At 57.8% G+C, this 21,042-nt stretch overlaps 1 protein-coding gene across 1 annotated transcript in view; it reads left to right on the top strand.

The window, feature by feature from the left end:
* The first annotated feature begins 1,118 nt into the window (after window positions 1–1,118).
* SLC6A3 (solute carrier family 6 member 3) overlaps window positions 1,119–21,042 on the top strand; it is a 33,696-nt gene continuing 13,772 nt past the window's right edge. The window contains exons 1-6 of the mRNA XM_032469511.1: window positions 1,119–1,404; window positions 2,734–2,865; window positions 9,346–9,565; window positions 17,733–17,871; window positions 18,533–18,667; window positions 19,908–20,011. Coding sequence (XP_032325402.1) covers window positions 1,119–1,404; window positions 2,734–2,865; window positions 9,346–9,565; window positions 17,733–17,871; window positions 18,533–18,667; window positions 19,908–20,011 — 1,016 coding nt within the window. The remainder of the gene's footprint in view (window positions 1,405–2,733; window positions 2,866–9,345; window positions 9,566–17,732; window positions 17,872–18,532; window positions 18,668–19,907; window positions 20,012–21,042) is intronic.

Genomic DNA, 21,042 nt, shown 5'->3' with positions numbered 1-21,042 from the left:
TGCCACCAGTTCAAGTCCATCCCTCCCCAAGCAGACCCCACAGCCAGCCAGTCCCACCCTCTCCTCTGGTGAAGCCCCTCCTGGGCCTCTTCACTCACCCTAGAAAAGTGCTGCCGGGTTTGTCACGGAGAAGCCGCGCAGAAGATGTCTTGTGCTCTGAGTTTTGTTCAAACTTGGATGCAGAGGAAAATTACCCCATTACTGCTGCCGTCCTGCTCCCTTCTGCTCCTGTGTGTGTGTGTGTGTGTGTGTGTGTGTACGCACACATGCACGCATGCACGAGTGTGTAGAGTTGAAACAAAATGCCGGAAGAAGTATATTTGCAGCTGCCCTTGGCCTTTAGGGCCCCCCCTGCTCTTGGCTGTGACTGTGTAATTTCTTCTGTTCTCCTGCATTAAAGTCCCCAGAGTTTCATGAACATAACTCAGAGCCAATTTCCCTGGTAAAGATGCTAGTTCAGGAGCTAGTCCTATAAATGCTCAGGTGCAGCCTGGCAGGAAGCTCTCACCAGGTACGTCCAGGTGGGGCCACAGGCAGACAGGGTTGGTGCAGCCGCTCCTTGAAGGAAAGCATTGTCATTGTTACTTTAAATCACTGAGTTCCTGTGGCTGACGTTAGTTTTAAAAATTTGCTCTTCACTTTCATCACCAACTATAAAGAACACATATGTACGGTTGTGGCGTCTCACTGTTGAATACTCTTCGAGGATTGTAACATTGTTGCCTGGCACTGTGGGGGAGGGTGGAGGTAACATCTTGTGTTATGATTAAAACCAAATTCGAAATTACGCAGCCTTGCACTTTGATAGGAACGGGGAGGGCGCCGGGGGAGGAGGGCGCAGAGCAGGTGTCTGTCCCGAGCTTCCGCAGCCCATCTCCCAGCCCTGCCAGGAGGGCTGGCCCAGTCCTAGCAGCCCCATCCCTGGCTGCATCCTCTCAGGGGCCTGGAATGTGTTTGTTCTGCTCCGAAGCAGCAGCTGTGAAAGCCTTACTCTCCATCGGGCCACCGGCGCATCGCCGTCCTGGCTGCTAAACCGATGCATTCCTGTGTGTGTTCATTTTCATGCCGGCTGAAGACCAAGAGCGACGGCGCACCGCACTCCCGAGTCCAGGTCGCCCATGAGTCAAAGCAGATGCTCTGTTGCACTGATGTCTTCTGCCGTGGCCCCCGCTAAGGAGCCCAATGCCACCGGCCCGAAGGCGGTGGAACTGGTCCTGGTCAAGGAGCAAAATGGGGTGCAGCTCACCAACTCCACCCTCGTCAACCCTCCGCAGACCCCCGAGGAGGCCCAGGAACGGGAGACCTGGGGCAAGAAGATCGACTTCCTCCTCTCCGTGATCGGCTTTGCCGTGGACCTGGCCAACGTCTGGCGGTTTCCGTACCTGTGCTACAAAAACGGCGGGGGTGAGTCGTGCTACCCTCCCCGTGCACTCCCCTGGGGCTGGAGCCAGGGGGCAGCTGGAGGAAGGGCTTTGGAGAAGCGTAGCGTCAGCAGGGTGCAGGTTTCCCCGGGTGGATGTGGGACTCAGGGATCTCGTGGCCTGTCTGTTCTTTCCAGTCGAGGACACCGAGGCCAGGAAAGCAGAAGCAGGGGCTGGTGGTCAGAGGCACTTGGCTCTGCTTCTGTTTCCAAAGATGATTTCACTCTGGGAAAGAAAATCCTCAAAGGCCCAAAGAATGGTACCTGGCCAACTGACCAGTGTCTGCAAAGTGCTCCGAGGCCCTTGAACTTGGAGTAGCCAAGATGCACCAGAGGCGTGCCTGTCTCCCTCCCGTGCTCCCCCCAGTCCCTGAACAACCAGTTCTAGAACCAGGATGTCTGGATCCCAGGCAGAAAACTAAGAAGTGGCACAGGGTCGCCCAACATATTCAAGTTGAGAAGCCAGTTGGGTTGGTGCCAGGTTCCTGTGAGTTCCCCGAATGCTGCCGCTGGGCAGCCAGCCCTGCCGCACAATCGGAGGGCCTCTGGAGGCCTCCTTGGGGTGGGGTGCCTTCCAGTGCGCCTGTGAGCCGGTGGGCATTACTGTCCCCAACCTGAGGGGAGAAGACTGAGGCCTGAGCAAATACAGAAGTTGCCCTAAGACATCTCCTGGACTCCCCCTCCCCGGAAGAGAGCTGTGCAAAGCCCCCTTCATCTGAGACAGAGCAAGAGGGCTTAAGGAGGCTGAGCCCGTGGGCCCCTGACGTTGGTGATCTGATGAGGAACTGGCTGCTTCCCTGGAGAGTCTCCAGCCCCCAGGGCAGCTCCTGCCCCCAGAGAGCTTGGGTTCTGAACTCAGGGCTCAAGATGAATGAAAGCCCCCAGGCAGGGTCGGATCCCAGAGGAATCACTACTCGGGAGGGCAGACGTTTGTGCAGGGGAGAGGGAGGGGCCGAGGGCGGGCCCCCGGCAGGTGGGGAAGGGACGGCAGCGTCCTCTGGTCATCTGCTCCCACGCACGAATTGTAACTCGGGGTGGGAGGTGCCCGGGACCGCAGCAGGGGGTGTCGGGGCGCTGATGGCCGCAAGGCCGGGCATTGGGTCAGGAGGCTCACCCATGCCTGCTGCAACTTTCCTTTGTGGGGTGGACACACAGGAGCTTCAGGGAGAGACAGGGACAGGGCCCTGGGGTGAAAATGGCCATGCCCAAGCGCGTGCCGGGCAGGGCAGCCGCAGCCGCAGTGAGGACAGGCCGCCCGCCCACGGCCCCAGCTGACCGCCCGCGGCCCCAGCTGACCGCTGTCGTGCCCCCAGGTGCCTTCCTGGTCCCCTACCTGCTCTTCATGGTCATTGCCGGGATGCCGCTGTTCTACATGGAGCTGGCCCTCGGGCAGTTCAACAGGGAGGGGGCTGCCGGCGTCTGGAAGATCTGCCCCTTACTGAAAGGTAACAGCGGGGACGCCCCCTTGCACCCAGCGGCCACAGAGCAAGGCGTGGCTGGAGCGCTTTCAAAGCGAGTGAGCCCGGGTTGTGAGCTTTGGGCCCGCTTCGCTGGGGCTCCATGCCCGTGCAGACACTGCTTTGGCTCTGGTCCGACCTTAAAGATCCGTAAGGCCCGAGCACTCGGGGGTGCATTCCCTGGCCTCCAGGGAGGCCATGCTGTCATTCAGCAGTGATGTTATTTGGTCAAAGTGCTAAATGGTAGAAAAGATGAAACACTCCCCTGTTGATCTGTCGTCTCTCCTCGGTCAGCTGTCCGTCCGTCCATCTGCACTGGTTTGTTCTGCCACCGTACAAAGTGCCACAAGCCGAGGGGCTTCAACAGCAGGGTCATTGTCTTGAAGTTCTGAGGTGAAGTCAGGGGGTCGGGGGCGATCCCTTCTGAGGGCTGGGAGAGGGTCCAGGACGCTACCCGTGGGCCGTGGCTGGCGGCCTTCTCCCCGTGACTTCACGTCTTCCCTGCATGTGTCTCTGGCCCTTTCCCCAGGGACGTCAGTCACCCTGGGCTCAGGCCCACCCTGACAGCCTCACTTTAACTTGATTTTCTCTGTAAGGACCCTGCTTCCACATAAGTCCACATTCTGAAAAACTGGGGGTTAAAACAGCAACAAACAAATTTTGGAGGACACTGTCCACCCGTCACACTGTCTGTCCACCTGTCATCCACACAGCCACCCATCAGTCTACCCGTCTATCCACCTACCATCTGTCACCCAGCTATCTGTCACCCACCCACCCACCCACCGACCATATTGTACCTGCTTACCCAGTACCTGTCATCTGTCTCTGTAGCTGTCATCTCTCCAACCGTCTGGCTATTCACTGAGCTGTCCAGGCTGCTAACATGATGCCCCAGCGCGTGAGGCAAACAGCTCATGCTGAGTCCAGGTGGTGAGCTGGTGTCTGCTGACCGTCCGTGGTCCCCTGGCCCCAGGTGCTGTCTGTAGATGCAGGCGCTGGGGGTCAGGGGCTGGAGTAACTCACCCTGTCATCATCTGGACAAGGACAGGGCGATTCAATCCCAGACTTCTCTGACCCCCAGTCCAGCCTCCAGGTCACACCTGAGTCTCAGGAGCCGGTGGTCCAGGGAAGATTCAGGCATTTCCTCAAAGAGACCAGGGAGGTGCCTGCTTAGACAGCTGGCTTCGTTAAGAAAACGGCGATGCAAAGCCCAGTCTTTGGGTTTCCTTAGAAGTTCTTGCCAAGTCGGTGCGTTTGGAGAACGGAAGCCCTGGTGGGTCCCCATGGACGCGCCGTGGATGCGTCAGCGGGTTTACCCTGAGAAGGAACTGATGCAGCCGAAGAGTGAGGGCATCTTGCAGCTGCGGGGGCCAGTCCTCGAGGAGAAAATTGCCCTCAAGGCAGCGGAGGCGCTGGGCCTGGCCAGGCATGAGGGCTCCTCCCAGGCACTGCTTTCTGCCTTCTTAATGGCCTGCTGGGGAATCTGAAGACATGAGCAGTTTTTTCCGAGGCTAAATGATTCTGGGCCCCCCAGTAATGGAGCTACAGAGAGCCCTCCGCCCAGCCCAGCCCAGCCCACCCGCCGCTCAGCTGGAGGCAGGCAGCTCTGGGTCCAGGTGCTGGAGCTGGGCGTCCCCTGAGCAGATTTGCACGCAGAAGTCGGAGCTCAAGTAAGTTCCTGGAATGGTTTCTGGTGCTATCGGGAAGCTGAAGACTGCAGCATCCCTTCAGAGCAGGGCGGGCTGAGGGAGCGGGGCTGGGGGCTTTGCCCTCGAGGGCTGAGAACCCACACTGACACTTCAGGACCAGTGAGTTCACCCTGTCCTCTCAGGTCCGCGGGGCAGCGAGCATCTCTCGGGCAGGCACCACAGTGGGCCTGCAATGCGGTCAGTATTTACACAGAATCAAGGCGCCTATTGGAAATGAAGTGGCGCCCCCTTGAGCGGCCATCCTGGGGGCTGCTGAGGAAGGATGCAGGCTGTGTGTCAAACCGTGTCCTCATCTCCGGATTTCTGAGCGCCACCCCCTCGAGTCTGGAGTGTGCTGTGAGGTGTGACGTAACCCTGTGCCCCCGCCTCCCACGAGGGAGTCCAAAGCTCAACCCAAGTAAAGCCACCTTGTTCCCAAGCATCCAGGCGGGCAGAGCTCGGGCCAGGGACTCAGGGAGTAAAAGGGCGCCCACCCCGGGGCTGTGGGCCAGCAGAGGGAAGTAAATTTCTGGCTGTACGTCCTGCCACAGAAGGAATTTTCCGTAACAAAGCTGCCAGCTTATAAAACGTCGGTAAGTGATTTCCAAGGATCTCGGAGGACTAGTTAATCCTGATGAACGTGGCTGCTACGGAAAACCTGCCTCCAGTGGGTATGACGGTCAGCCCTGCCCACGGATCAGTCCCGAGAGTAGATGTGGGGCAGCCAGCTCGCCCAGCAGCGCAGCAGCAGCGCCTGGAGAGCCGGGCAGATGAGGACAGGTTCCACCATGTGCTCCACGTCGCAGCCCTAGATTCAGGCTCCTGCATCCCAGGTTGGTCTCATCCAGGTCTGGAAACTCATCCATGTGGAGGGATGTGCATGGCCAAGGGAGGCTGCAGAAGCAGTGCCGTGTGGCCCCCGTGGGCAGAGTCTCGGCCAGAGCCTCGGCCAGAGCCTGATCACCCTGTCTCGTAAGCAGGAATCAAGAGAAATCACAAATCACTGCAGGTCGACTGTGGAGCCTGAGCTCTGCGTAACCAGCACAGGGCGGTGTCCGGTGGGGGCCGGGGAATCCGCGCAAGGACTTTTGCTTGTGAAGAGCAGACATCTCAACTAGTTCAACACTCGCAAAGCGGCGGCTCCTGGCAGGGGACTCCCTGCCTGCTCAGGGCGAGTTTCACCCACTGGGTAAGAGGACGCCTGCTTGATAGGATGCTGGTGTTGCCCCTTGCATTTGGTGAGGCCAAACCTCGCTGTTCGGGAAACCCTGATACACATGCCTGCCTTTCCTTCTTTCTCTTTTTAAAAACTCAGTAACATTGCAGGTGCTTTCGCCTGTCATTGACTAGGGGACACGTGGTAAATGAAGACATCAGTTACAAAGTCCTTCATGGTCTCTGTGGAGCTAAGAGGTGGTCCAGTCCTCCAGTGGGTGGTCGGTGCGTCTGGGCCCCTGTAAAGTCCCCTCTGTGGGAGCAGAGCCCAGCTCTCCAGGGAGCCCGCTCCCCCGTCCTTCCCTCCCTTGGACCTGGGAGCCCCTCCGTGTGCCTGACTGCACTGAGATCCACCTGAGAAAGCCAGACTGTGAAGTCCATGGTCAGGGTGAGGGCCTTCGGGGGCCAGACGTCATCCACAGTCCCCTGCACAGTCTCTCCAGAGCCCCCCAGGTGGGCACGCAGCTGCAGAGGCCCCAGGTGGCCCTCGGCACCCACTGTCATCACAGGGCCTGGGAGGAGGGCTCTCAGAGCCCTCTCCCCCGCCCCTCGTCTCTGTCTGCATCTGCCTCCCCCCCCCCAGGCCCCGTCATTCTCTGTCCCTCCCCGCCCCCCCACCTCTCTCTCTGGTGCGCGTGCACACACATGCGTGCACAAGTGTGCACTCTCATACACACATACACAAGTGCACACACACTTACATACACATTCACGTGTGCACATGCATGCACCCCCCCCCCCAAGCAGACACTAAAGACACTCGGACCACCGGGGGAGGAATTCTCTCCTGTTTTCTCGGAGACCCGTGGTGACTCACCAGGAATAGGTCACCTGCTTGGTCAGGGATGCGTTCTCCAGCTGGTGTCCTGGGAGTACTGCTTGTCTGTGACACCCTCTTCCTCCTGAAGCCAGCGCTGGGGACACTGGAGTGACCTGGCTCTCGTGGTGGAGGAGGGGGACTGTGGTGCTCCGCTGAGGTCCGAGAATGCACCTCAGGTTGTCAGGGTCACCGCCGCAGGCGCCACCTTTGTGTGTACAGTGTGGCAGCATCACCGGTCCATTTTATCAAATACAGAATAATTCATTATATTTTGTAGTCAGTGATATTGATGATTTACCAAACTTCCTCTCCTTCTAAAAATAATTTAAAGAGGCCTAAGATAAAATAGAATGCACACAAGTTGATATAAAGATGCTTAAAAAATGGAAATGTAAGAAAACTGACGTTAAGTGTTGTGGTTGAGACTCGCACTGAGCCTCGGCTTCCTGCGCGTCAGACAAAAGAGGAGCAGGTCAAGTTTTCATCAGTATTTTCACTGGAAAAGTTAGAGGGGACTGACCTGCACCTTCTTGGGAAAGAAGTTCCCGTGGAAGACAGTGGAAGAAACGCATCAGATGGTACTTTATTAGAGGATGTGGTGACACGTGAACAGCGGTCACAGGAACATTCTCAGAGCAAACAGGACCATGCATTTCGTGTGGCTGGGCTGCAAGTGACGTGAAGGAGGAACTTGAAGGCCCGTGGCTTCCTGAGGCTCTGTGGTCCTAGAGGACAGAACTCCGGTGACCAGACGAGTGGCCGACACCAGCAGCCGCTGTCCTGGGGAGTCGGCCCGCCCCCAGGTCCCTTGGGGCAGCTGGACCACGGCGCAAGGAGGCTGTGCCTTTGGCGGGGGGGCCTCTGGGGCTGTGCGGTGCTGCTGGTGGGGCAAGTCCTCAGGCTCTGGGAGCCCCGTCAGCCCGTGGTGCCCTTGTCGCTGTTGTGAAGGTCGAGAAGCCTGGCCTGCCCAGGTGGAGGGCTGTGCACGTGGTGCCGGTTCCAAAGGATCAGCCCTCCCTTCGGACACCGGTCTTGGGTCTGCCTAGTGTTTGAGCAAAAGCCCCTCTGAATTCCCAGAGTTTCGAGCTGAGGGTTTGCTGTGCAGAGTTTTCACCTTCCAAAGATCACAAGCCCGGATCCACAGCCAGCTCACCGCCGGGAAAACCCTCCGTGATGCTCCTCGGAACAGCCCCGAAGGCTCGGCCCCCCGGGCGAGCCCGCTGGGACTCTGCCGCCTCCTCAGGAGTGGGCGAGCGGGATCGTTCCATCTTGGAGAGGGCCTTCCGAAGGGAGCGCGTGGGTCCTGCCATCACTGCTGCCAAGCGTGTCTTCCAAGGGGGGTGACATGTGAGTGGATTTCGGGTAAATCACCCCCGACTGCAGCCTCAGGAAGCCACGGGCCTTCAAGTTCCTCCTTCACGTCACTTGCAGCCCAGCCACACTCCGATATTAAACTCCTGTGTCTAATATCCACACACAGATGAATGGTGGTGCTCTCTTTTTGCTTTCAGGGTAGAAAGCAAACTCTACCGAAGTGTCCTGAGCATGAGAATAGCTCAGGTTTTATCAGTTGGACCCATAAAAGCAAGCCAGGCCACTCCTGCAAAAGCTGTGCTCCGCCCTGGCCACCAGCAGGCAAGACAGGGCCTGGCACGTGGGAGTTGCAGCCCGAGCCAGTCCTCCTCACAGAGCTGGGAAGGGATGTGGAAATAAAAGAACTCTGCGTGGGGCTGGATAAAGTAAACGTGACAGTGCTTGTCCAGGGAGGACCTCGAATAGAGAGGGGCTCCCTGACCAACGGAAGGTCTTCTACTGCCAGACCGTCTGTCCCCCACAGTCAGGCTGGCACAGCTCAGAGACTGCTCACCACTCTGCTCTGCTCCAAGAGTCAGTGACTGTTCCAAATTCCAGGTGTTGTGATCCAGAAAAGTCACACTGAAAGGCCCTGGTGACCATAAGAGACCCTGGAGGGTCATATATGAATGACACTGGCGGCCCTGGATGGTCATGCACGGCCCTGGGTGGCATTAGGTGGCTCTGTAGCTGTGTGGACCCAGATGACTCTGCCCTGAGTAGTCTTGAGGGGGCGTGACTGGCCATGGCTGAACATGAATGACCTGGATGGCCCTGGGAAGCCCAGGTAGGCATGGACGGTCTCGGATGCCCTCGATGGTCCTGGATGAGCCTGGATGGCTGTGATTGGCTGTGGAAGACCCTTGTTGTCCTTCAGTGACTCTTGGTGGCCTGGATGGCCATGGGCGACCCTGGATGTTCCTGGGTGACCCTGGAGGGCCCTCTGGCTCTGTTGGCAAGGGCAGCCCTGGAGGTCCCTGGGGGGCCCTGAATGGTTGGGGGTGGCCTTTGTTGACTCTTGGTGGTGTTCTGTAACATTGGGTGGCTGTGGGTGATTCTGATGGTTTTGTATGGCCAGCGGCCCTGGGTTGGGTGGCCCTGGGTGGCCCAGAGTGGCCCAGAGTGGCCCTAGGTGACCATAAGTGAGCCTGCATGAGTGGCTGTGAGGGGCGTGGCTAGCCACGGGCGGGCCTTAGCTACCTGTGTGTCTGCAGTGACCTGGCTGTGCCAGGGGGTCCTGGGTGCCCCTGTGTGTCTGGTAGACGTGGACGGCCTAGATGGCGCGATTGCACCCCCCCTTCCGCTCGTCTTCCCGAGCGTCTGAAGGCGCTGGCGGCTTTGGGGCTGCTGGGGTGGGGAGGCGGGGGCTGACGGCGCTGCGTCCCGCAGGCGTGGGCTACACGGTCATCCTCATCTCGCTCTACGTGGGCTTCTTCTACAACGTCATCATCGCCTGGGCGCTGCACTACCTCTTCTCCTCCTTCAGCGCCGAGCTGCCCTGGACCGGCTGCAACAACTCCTGGAACAGCCCCAACTGCTCCGACGCCCGCGGCTCCGGCCCCGGCCCCAACGACTCCTTCAGGACCACGCCGGCCGCCGAGTACTTCGAGTGAGTGGGGCCCTGCGGGTCCTGCCGGGTCCGCCCTGGGGAGGGCGGAGGCCGGGCAGGCGCCGCGGCGGCCCCAGGTCAGCGCCCGCCCGGAATCCAGGCAGGTTTGGGAGAGACGGTTGCCCAGAGGAGCCAGGCTCTGTCACTGGGTGGCCCCCTCTGTGACGTGATCCTGAAGGGGTGTCCCTGAGCTGAGGACACCCTGCTGTCACGCAGACACCCAGGTCCACGAATGTGCAGGGCCAGTGGCAGCCGCCGCGAGGGGGCGGGGCAGGCTCTGCGAGGACCCCTCCCCCAGACCCGCTCCCCCCCCACCCCACCCCCAGTGTCCTGACGTCCTGACTGAAGCAGCTCCTCTTAAGGAATATCCAGAGCGCCTCCCACCAGCTTCAAAGTTCGCGCTGACTGGTGTTCCTCCTTGGGGCTGAAGTCCTCCTGCGTAGTTAGGTGCAGTCTGCTCGTGTTTACAGGTAAAAATGATGCCACTTACAATTCAGAAAAAGGAATCTCAACCAATAAAAATCAAGTGATTCAGGTTTTAACAGCAAGTGGGAACCGCAAAACTCGTTTTGAGTTAGAAAACCCTGAGACTGAAGGTGAGGAGGCCTCGCTGCGGAAGCGCTGAAGTCCGTCACGGTGGGAGGGCCGGGCCCCGGGGCTGAGCAGAGCCACCCGCCCGGCCTCGCTGAGCAGAGGGTGGACCCTGGCCTTCCCTGCGGGGAAGGGGCCGCCCGCTCCTGGGGCCCCGTCTAGATGGGTGAGGCCCCTCAGACGTGCAGGAGAGGAGAGCAGAGCCTCCGGGCCCCAGGAGGATTCGTCGCCTGGACGCAGGAGCAGCCAGAAGGGCAGGGCTCGCGGACCCGCGGACTGGAGCCTCCGGCTGTGACGCGTGGCAGACAGGCAGAGCCTGAGCCCTGTGCTCTGGGATCCTTGCTCAGGCGTTGTTGGGGACAGCGTGGTCGGGGGCGAGGGGTGTGTGTGAAGGGGCCTGCTCATGCTCCTGTGGTTTGGGATTGGAGACAGAAGGAGTGTGCGGAGGGGAGGGAGTGAAGTTCCGTGATGGGGAGGTGGGGCCACTGCGAGCCCGCCTGCCGGGCGGGAGAAGGGAGGCTCCAAAGCCGAGGCTGGGCCTTGGCCTCCAGAGCTCTCAGGAGGGGCGAGCTGGTTCCCAAGATGGGCTGGAGACAGGAGGCCCCCGGGAACGGCCCCTGGGATCGGCCCCCTTAGATCTGCCTCCAAGAGCCGCAGGTGGGCAGACCCACGAGAAGGGGAGACGCAGTGCGGCTACCTGGGCGTGTGTGACAAGCAGACAGGGAATGGTAGATCTGTCCAGAAAAGGGCAGCAGAGTATTGGTCGGAGTCAGGTTTGCAGTTCTCAGGAGCTCGCCGCGGGCTGGTCCGCTACTGTGTTTCCCAAATTTCATAGCGACTCGTGAACAGGTCGAGGCCAGGGCTGCTCGCATTCTCGCCACGTGGCCCAGCTCGGGGTTCACGAGTGACGGAGAGAAGAGGCCGGCAGGGGCGGGGGAGCCCCTGCACCAGGAAGCCGAGGCGCAGACGTGGTCTCAGCTCCCGCTAGAGCCGGCTTTAATTTATCATTTCACCCACAAAACTGGCTAGATTGTTGAGCTAGTGTGTCTTTTCAAATTTTGAGATGGATTTAGGTGCCATTTAGAACACTTAGAAGCTTTCTGAGATGTCAGAGGTGCCAGTAACACTGCCATCTGGGGACACTCGTCTTCTGTTGGGGACGTAGGAGGGGCCGAGTTACCCAAGTGATTTTCAGGTAAGAAAAATAGGAGGAAAACCTGATCCATCTAGTGATTTGTTATTAAGAATGCTAGAAAGGAAGAATATATGCGACCCGTGAATTGAAAGGAAAAAAAGAGCAGACCAGTGGAGTCCGTCTGGAAGCTCCCAGCCTGGAAGGGAGGACCCTCCCCGGGAAGGGCTGTCACAGTGGCAGGTGACCCTCCGAGGCTGGAGGTGACCCCGGGGCAAAGGCGGGGCCGTGGAAGGTCTGTGGCGAAGTCATCGATCACTAACAACACGGTGAGTTACTAAACTGTGCTGAGGATTCCCCGGGTGACTTCACTAACGGTGCTGACTGCGTTGCCCCGAGACAGGCCCCAGTGACTGTCAGGCCTGCAAGGGTTCTCTGGAATTGAAACTCACTTTATAAAGTGGGTCATCGTGAGAAGCATTGCATGTTTCTGAAGGCACGTCCCACCACGAAATGCCACAAAGGCCAAGGTAGCTGTGACCATTGAAGTAGGAAAGCTGCACGTCCTGCAAAGCGTGTGTGGCTTTGGAAACCCCCAGATAGGCCCCCGTAACACCAACCAGCCTTAGATTTCCCTCAGTTCCATAAATACTTATTAAAGCCTCCTTCACCTTCTTTCTAATATAAACTAGAAAGCTATGTATTTAAAGCTACAGATTTGCCTCCAAGAGGCGGCTTTAGCTGCCTCCTGCATGTTGGGCACAGTGGGGTCTCACTGTCATCAGTTTAAAGTACCCCCTGATCTGCCTTGTGACTTCTTCTTTGACTTACAGGACATTTTAAAAGTTTGTCGTTTGATTTTGAAATGTTTAGAGGTTTTCTAGACATATTTCTGTTACTGATTTCTGATTTAATTCTGACTCGGTGAGATAATATGTTTATAAAGCTCCATTGTTTCAAAATACACTGAGACTTGTCACCCAGGATGTGGTTTATCCTGGCGCATGTTCCACATGCCCTTAAGAAGAACGTGTGTCCAGCCCGGTCGTGCTGGCTCCGGTCTGCCCGGGCCTCCCACAGCCTCGCTGCCTGTTTGCTCCGCCAGTTACTGAGGGAGGGGTCAGAAATCTCAGCCATAATCTCTCATGGATTTGCCTGCTTCTCTTTACAGTTCTATCCGTTTTTGCTTCATTCATGTATTTTGAAGCTCTCTTTCTGAAGGACATGGATGTTTGTGAATATCAAGTCTTTTATTTTTGTTCTGCTTTCTTGGTTTTGCTTTTAATATTTCTGAAAGTTTAATGGAAATTATAAGCCTATAAAAGTGATCATTATTGAGTTTGATTTTGTTTCAAATGTATGAACCGAGACTATACTGAGTTACTTAAAGGTGATGAAGAGTGCTCCCTAGCTATTAGTACCTTTAAGAATTTTCCAGGACGTAATTGGTGGACCAGACATTGGTACCGGAACAGGGCCACCTTGGTCATGAATAAAGAGTGAAACCCTCTATTAAGTGAAAAAATAAATACGCTATGAAAAGACAGGAACCTCCAGAATAGGTAACATCAAGCCTTTTAATCGACTCCGCTCCCTTATGAAGTGTCCCTCTTGGTGATACTCACCCTGCTGATGTCAGCTTTTCCTGGTGCTCTTATGAGCACCCCAGCTTTCCTGTGAGTAGTGTTCACATGAGATTTCTTCTTCTATCCTGTTAAATCCCACCGTACGTGTCATATTTAGAGAGGGCTTCACGTAAACAGCAGAGAGTTGGCTCTTGGCTGTTAGTTCACTGTGACGATCTCTGTCCGTTAGTTCCAGTGTCCAGTCAGTAACTGTCAGTATGGTTGGGGTTAAGTCTCTCATCTTGCTATTTTTTGTCCAATTTGTCCCATCTCTTCACTGTTTATTGTTGTTTCCTCTGTTTACTTCTTCTTTCGAATTAATTTCTGGCTTCCGCTTCATCTGCACCGTTTGCTAATAAGCTGTAGCTCTCTGTTCTACTTTCCTGGTGGCTACGCTAGGGTCTGCAGGGTACAGCTTTCAGTCACCACAGTCCGCCTTCGGATGACATCACACGGCTTCACGTATGATGTAAGGCCCTCACAACGATGTGTTTCCATTTTTCTCTCATGTCCTTTGTGCAACTGTTGTCATAGGGTTTGTTTCTATATGTTATAAACTCCATATGTTGTTACTATCTTTGCTTTAAACATTTTAAATAAATTGAAAACCGAAAAAGATCTTTTCTATCTATGCACGTAGTCAGCGCTTCCGGGACCCCTCTCCCCTGATGCAGATCCAGGTTCCCACCTGGCATCGCTTCCTTCCATCTGAAGAACTCCCTTTGACGTTTCTTGCAGTGTAGACTCCTTACAGGGTAGTCGTGCTGGCAATGAACTCTTGTAGCCTTAGTTTTTCTGAAAAGCATGTTGCCTTCTTTAGGGGGCATTTTTAAAATTGTAGTAACATTCATCCCATGGAATTTACCATTTTAACCATTTTTAAATGTACAATTCAGTGGTATTAAAAATAGTCACACGGTTGTGCAACCGTCACCATCATCTGCCTCCAGAACTTCATCCCCTGAAACTGAACTCAACCCATTAAACGCTAACTCCCCGTCTCCCTCCCCGACCCCCAGCACCCACACTGTACGTTGTGTCTCTGTGAATCTGGTGGCCCTGGGGACCTCGGATAGGTGGACTCATACAGTATTTGTCCTTCGTATCTTGCTTCTCTTACTGAGCATAATGTTGTCAAAGTTCATCCATGTTGTAGCAGGTGTCAGGAATCCACTCCTTTAAAGCTGAATCACATGCTGCTGTGTGTATGGACCACGCTGAGTTCATCCATCATCCACCAGTGGACACTGGGGTTGCTTCCACCCTTTGGCTACTGTGAATAGCGCTGCTGTGAACATGGGTGCATGAGTCCCTCCTTCCAGTTCTTTTGAGATAGACCCAGAAGTGGGACTTCTGGGTCATATGATAGTTCTGTTTATTTTTTTGAGAAACCACCATACCCTTTTCCGCAGGACCATTTTATGTACATTCCCACCAGCGATGCATAAGGACTCCAGTTTGTCCACATCCTGGGTCCTTGATTTCTGATTTTTTCCCAACAGTAGCCATCCTGATGAGAATGGAATTGTCTCCCATTGTGGTTTCGACTTGCTTTTCTCTCATGACTAGTGACTCGCGCATCACTGTCTGTGTTTACTGGCCGTCTGTGTGTCTTCTTCGGAGGAATGTTTATTCAAGCCCTTCGCCTGTTTTCAAACTGAGTGGTTTGGTTTCCTGTTGCTGTTGTTGCATTTTAGGGGCTCTTTACATATTCTGGATACTAACCCTTATCAGATGCGTGGCCTGCAAGTGTTTTCTCCCACTCTGTTGGTTGCCTTTTCACTCTCCTAGTAGCATCTTTGACGCAGGAAAATTTTCAGTTTCGACAAAGTTAATTTATCTATTTTTGTGCTTTGGGCTTCATATCAAAAACCCATTGGCAAACCCAAAGGCATGAAGACTTCCCCCATTTCCTCCAGGAGGTTTATCATTTGCGCCCTTGCATTTAGTCTCTCACCGGTTTTGAACCAGATTTGCATCTGGTGTGAGGGAGCCAGTGACTGTCTTTCTGCTGGTCGTGGGTCCCTTTTCCTTGCTGCTTCTTGTGTCTAGTGATTTTTTTACCGCACGCTCAACTTGAGGAGTTTCACATTTGTGGGTGTTTAGATTTTCTTGTCTTTCTTTAAAGAACATGAGATTTGTTCTGGCAGGAAGTTAATTTGCTCGCTGTATCGGGTTATCCTTTTGAAGCTGGCTTTAAAGCTTGTTGACATGGTTCCTGGGTGGCCCTTGCTTTGGGGACAGTCTGTTCGCCTGCTGCAGTGCGGCTTTCCCAGGGCCGGGGCGCGCGAGCTCTGAGGGCTGTTCTGCAGCCGCGCTGCCGACCCGCACGGCCTCCTGGGAGTCTGGGGGTCCTGGGGAGGCCCGCTCTAGCGCCTCGGGCTGCCCGGGCTCCAACCCTGCTTCCTGCGCCCAGCAAGACCCTGCGCCGCGCTCAGCACCCCTGCCCGGCCATCGGGAGGGGCCTCCAGGCAGGAAGCTGGGCAGGAGGGCTTAGCCATGCGTCACCTCCAGGCCTGGGTCTGAAAACCCTCGCCTGGTTTGTCTCGCTTCATTGCTTTGTCCAGTTTTCTGGTCTTCGGCGATGTCGCTCTCTCATGGCCGGAGCAGAGGGCCCCCACCCCCTCCCCACAGCAGCCATCTCCCTCCTGGCAGAGCACGGCATCTGGCGTTCCCTGAGCCAAAGTCCGCTTTGCTGTTCTCTGCCTCTGGGTTAGGCTGGGGCCTCACCCCTTGGTGCCGGGGCCCTCATCTGTGCATGGGTGAGGGGGCCGCCATGCAGGTTCAGCGAGGCTGTGCCTCAGGTGCTCTCACGTCATCCAGATGCAGGATGGCACAACCACAAACTCACCTGGAAAAGGAGCCCAGCCGACAGTGGGAGTCTGTGCCTTCCCCAAGGCTGGCCACGGCCCGGGCCTCTCCGTCGGATGCCCCAGACCACTTACAGCTGCAGAAACGCCTGTTTCAGCCCCAGACCAGCTGCCCCGTTGTCCCCCACCGTCCCTCCAGGCCGTGCTCCTGCTCTTAGGCAGCATCGTCCCTGCCCCGCTGCTGTCCTTGCTGACTGGGGGGGGCTGCCCCGCATGGCGAAGGGGCACAGTGGCCCCTTCCCGGGCTGACAGCAACCTGGAGAGGCCTGGCCTCTGTCTGTGGGACGTCACACAACTTCAAAGCAAGATGGCTTTTTAGTCTTGGAGAAGAGCATCGAACCAGTTGGATTTGAAATGTCTGAACGTGGAACCAGTGCCTGGGCCTCCCCTCCCCCTGCCCTCACCAGGAGAGCTGAGCGCTTTCTGTGGAGCCCCGCCCTGTTGGCCTGGGAGGCCACGGATGCCTGTGGGCCGCAGTGCTCCTTTCGCAGGCCGATGGTAAAGGGCCGTCCGCCCCCAGGTGTGGGTGCATACCCTGGCAGGTGCGTGTGTGAGGAGGCTGAGGTGCAGCTGGATTGCATGGAGAGGGTCCGTCTCTCACACAGCCACCTTTTGACAGTGTGGCTTCACCTGGCGGTGCCAGCCCGTTGCTGGAGAGAAGGTCGGGGTGATAAGACCTGGCTGGGGTGGGTGGGACAAGAGGGGACACTGGGCAGCAGGCGCAGCGCCAGCGCTGAGCTAGGGGGAGGAGAGGAAGATGCTGGGAGTTCTACCGCCCCAGAAATCTGGAGGAGACGCCAGGGAGGGCAGCCCCGGGGAGGACAGGCAGGCACGGCAGGCTGAGCGGTGTCCCGCAGTGGCCTCCTCCCGCGCGCCCACCCTGGAGTGCGCAGGTGCGCCTCCCAGACCTCTCTCCATGCCTGTCATGGCCTCCCTTGCCTCCCCTGCTGCGAGACTGTGATGCTCTGAAGACCCGAGTTCCTTCTACATGCCACCACAATGCCTGAAGCTGGCGGAAAGCTCTGGAAAGCTGGGTCTGCAGCATCCCACCCTGGAGCCAGAATTACTTCCTAGGGATCCAGGCAAACTCGGTTGCTGCCAGCGACTCCTTTCACAGCCCGGCTCCTCCACTCCCTGAGGCAGCAGGACAGCCATGGAGTCGCCTTCGATTGATTCAAAACTCCTGCCTGCGAAGGAGAGGCAGCAGGTGTGCCGGGGACATGACGGTGCTGCCTCCTTCCCCACAGATGGTCACCAGGACTTAACAGGATCCTGTGCAGACAAGTGCCCAGATCCCTGCCTGGCACAGGGCGTGCACCTCTGGCCATGAGTTCCGTCCCCTCTGCACAGCCTCCTGTTCTGCCCCTGTGACGGAGCCCCCACAAGACGGGTCCCTAAGCGGGGCCGTCCTGAGTCTGTGGGATCCCCCCTGACGCAGCTGGAGCTGTGGGAGCAGGTGTTGTCCGCTGCCACCGTTAGAGAACAGCCAGGCACTGTGCGTCCTGCTTTATTGCTCTGAGTCCACTCGGCCTCCTCCCTGCCAGAAGTGGCTCTGGGCCGTCCAGCAGGCAGCAGCGGCTCTGCCCCACGGAGCAGCGTCCCCTGGTTCTGCAGCTCCTTTCCTTCAAAGACCCCGGTGCCCTTCCCTCTTCCAGTTCCAAAAAGCAGGGGTGCTGAGGGCCAGAGGCCAAGGCTGGGCTTCTGTGGGCTCCCGGAGAGCTCTGGCCCGTCTCCTCCAGTGGCCTTGAAGATGGACCTTGCATCTCCTCTAGGCTGGGGGCACCTGGCCCTTCTGGGGTGGGTAGGGGGTCTCCGGGCCCATCAGGCCAGGCCCTTCCTGCCAAGCCAAGTTGGGGAAGGTGGGTCTTGGGGCAGGCTCGGCCATCCAGTTCTGGCTCTGGGCAGGAGGCAGCACCCCTGCAGGACCCCACCTCCTCCCTCCTGTCCAGGCGTGGTGTGCTGCATCTGCACGAGAGCCACGGCATCGACGACCTGGGCCCGCCCCGCTGGCAGCTCGCATCCTGCCTGGTGCTGGTCATCGTCCTGCTCTATTTCAGCTTGTGGAAGGGAGTGAAGACCTCTGGGAAGGTGAGGCTCAGGGCTGCCCCCTGGGGAGTGGACAGGTGGGCGTGGTCGGGGAGTGGACAGGTGGGCGTGGTCAGGGAGTGGGCAGGTAGCTCTGGCTGAGAAACGGTGTCAAGGGGAAATGCACCCACAGCAGAGTGTTTTCAGCATGAAGACCAGCACAACACGAATTGGTTTTTGCCCATGAAAATATGTGGGCTCCCAAAGCAACACTGACCAAGCCGTGACCATCACTTGGGACAATACTCGCAGTGCAGTTCCAGCACACGAGCCTTCCAACGACAGGCGCCCTCCTCCTCACCACCCCCAGCCCAGAGGCCACCTTTCACGCATAATCCAGGTGCACATTCACAGTCAGTGCAAATTCATCCCCACCTCACTCACCGGAAGTGCAGCCACTCCTACAGCAGCAGGGCGAATGCAGACTAGGAATGTTCCTTCCCTGCCAAGCTGTTTGTCCTGCTTTAATCCCTGGGAAGGACGTGCAGGGCAGAGGGCATTTAGCAGTCTGGCTCCAGCCGGCATTTGCTGAGCTGGTGTCCTGTAGATGTTTGGGGTGTCGGGCTTCCCAGTTTGAGGCCCCTCCTCAAACCCTCAGGGTGACCCTGTGCCTGTTCCTGCCCACGGGTGGCCGGGGCCGCCCAGTGATGCCTCCTCTCACCAGGTCGTGTGGATCACAGCCACCATGCCGTACGTGGTCCTCTTTGCTCTGCTCCTGCGAGGAATCACTCTGCCTGGGGCCATGGACGGCATCAGGGCATACCTGAGTGTGGACTTCCATCGGCTCTGCGAGGCCTCCGTGAGTACATCCATGGCTCGCCGCCCCGTGGTCCACAGGCACTGGCGTTCCGCAGCAGGAGACCCCAATGGCAGCTGCTGGGCGGGAACTTCTCACTCGCCCTGCAGTGCGCCCGGCTCTGTGGGAAGACCTGGCCCGCCAGGGAGAGCTCACCATCCAGTTGAGACGGGGACGGTGGGCACAGGAGGGGCTGAATGGACCAGATAAGGAAGTTTGGGGGACGCCACCTCGGTCTCTGCAGGAAGAGAGCGGAAGGCTGCTGCCACTCGACCTCCCCCCCTTGGCCCATCCCACTTCCTGGAGGAAGGCTCCGGTTCCTCATTCCTTGATCAGCACCTGTGGGGCTGCCAGTCTGCGCTAGGGGGCTGGGGCTGGGGGCTGCTCACCTGGCTCGCAGCCCTGAGCTCTGGCTCCGTGGGGGTGTTCCGAGCTAGACTGGGACAAGGTGACGTTGTGTGAACCAGGGAGTGATCTAATCACATCCCATCCAAAACTGAGTCCCCAGTCAAGCTGCAAATTTCTCCAGCAAAGAAAGAAAGAAATCTGGCCTGAAATACTTGGCGACAACCTCATGCAGAGACAAGGCTCGATTGGGCAACTGAAGGAGACGACGGGAGCGGGAGAGGGAGAGGCAGCAGCATTGCAGGGAAACCAGGCCCAGAAGTGGGAGTGGCCACTGGCAGGAGGCGGGAATTGTAGGAAATTCCAGTGGACTAGTTCTGGCAAATGGTGGGGGCCCCGTCAGCCACTCCAGGAGAAGCAAGCGGGGGAGGGGAGTGGGAGCTGGCGGTGCTGCTGGGTGGTGCTGGGTGGGGAGTGGGGCTCGTGGTGGGTGGAGGGGGCGGGGGAGGGCGCCGTGGCTCCGGCCCCAGGAACCTGGGAGGGGAGGAGCTGGCCACTGCGTGCTGCTCCTCCTGTGTGCTTCTGGCGCCGCGGTCTGGGGAGAAAGCAGACATGAGTGGGTGTCTCTGTCGAGGCACCAGCATCACACAGCATTTTGACAGATCAGTGCTGTCACGAGGGTCACGGGTCGTCACGCCGGCAACAGGAAATTGCAGGCTCTGCGCTCCTTTCATCAGGTTCCTTCACACCGGCGACCCGGGAAGGGCTTGTTCCCTGAGACAGGTGTTTGCCCGGACCACGTGGTTGACGCCATCTGTCCTTGACCATGACCTTGAGTTTCAGTCCGACCCTGTCCGCCGTGACCTCTGACCACCCTGTCTCCCTCGGGCTCCTGCAGGTTTGGATCGATGCTGCCATCCAGATATGCTTCTCGCTGGGAGTTGGGCTTGGGGTCCTGATTGCCTTCTCCAGTTACAATAAGTTCACCAACAACTGCTACAGGTGAGTCCTGAGGTGCCGGAGGAGGGTCTGCAAAGTCAGGCGGGGGCATTGCTGATGTGGGGGCATGTCACTGACTTTTGGAAATGTTGTGTCCCTGGATGAAGGGAGAAGGGAATAATTTGTGCTTGCAAACCTCTAAGCCAAAATGGCTGTTGAAATGGAAATGAAACAGGGAAGCTACAGGCACAGTGTTTCCTGCTTCAAGGGAGGTTTTGAAGCAGGGAAGGTGTTGGCGCCCCCCTGGGAGGAAGTCTCCCGGATCCCCCCACCCCCAGGCCCTTCCCTCTGCCTCCCTCCTCCATCCCCTGCCCGGCTCCAGCTCGTCCTCCCAGTGCTCAGGGTCCACTCCTCTCCAGACGTCGCCCCCATGAGGAAGGGCCTGCACCAAGGGAGCCTGGGCCCCGGGGGACGTCCCAGACCCTGTGCAGCGGCACCCTGGTGCCCCAGCACCAGGCAGGCAGGACAGCAGCAGCACTGAGCGCCCACACCCGCGCTGGTGCCACAAGGCCCAGGATGCCCTGAGTGACCCGCAGCCACCTGCTGGACCCGAAATCCTTCTGAAAGCAGAACAAGAATTCCGTCTGGGGCCGCTTTCTTTGACCTTTACGAGCCTCTGTTTATTTTCTTTCACATCATGAGGATAAAAATTCAGTAAAAGTACAAGGGTGCCCTCCGCACGGCAGGGCAGCTTCTGCCAGCCAACCCGGGCCCACCTGCGTCTGGGCGCTCTGCGGACGTCCTTGCAGCTGGCACCCGGAGGGCTGACCCCACACCTACCCCCTCCCTTGCTCTGGCCCTCTGAATCCCCAGCCCTTGGAGTGGGGTCCCCAGGCCAGCAGCCTCAGACCCTGGGAGCATGTGGGAAATGCAGCATCTGTGGCTCCCCAGACCCACCCCGTCAGAGCCTGCATTTTAACTAGGTCCCTGGAAGGCACCTAGAAGCCCCGCCTGGCAGCCTCCGTGGAACAGGGGTGGGGACTCCCCCGCCAGTCAGCTGCTCTGCCCACCCGGAGCCCCAGCGTTGCTGGTGG

The sequence above is a fragment of the Camelus ferus genome, chromosome 3 (genome assembly GCF_009834535.1).
Source record: "Camelus ferus isolate YT-003-E chromosome 3, BCGSAC_Cfer_1.0, whole genome shotgun sequence".
Lineage (NCBI taxonomy): Eukaryota > Metazoa > Chordata > Mammalia > Artiodactyla > Camelidae > Camelus > Camelus ferus.
This window is presented reverse-complemented; position numbering and strand designations above follow the sequence as displayed.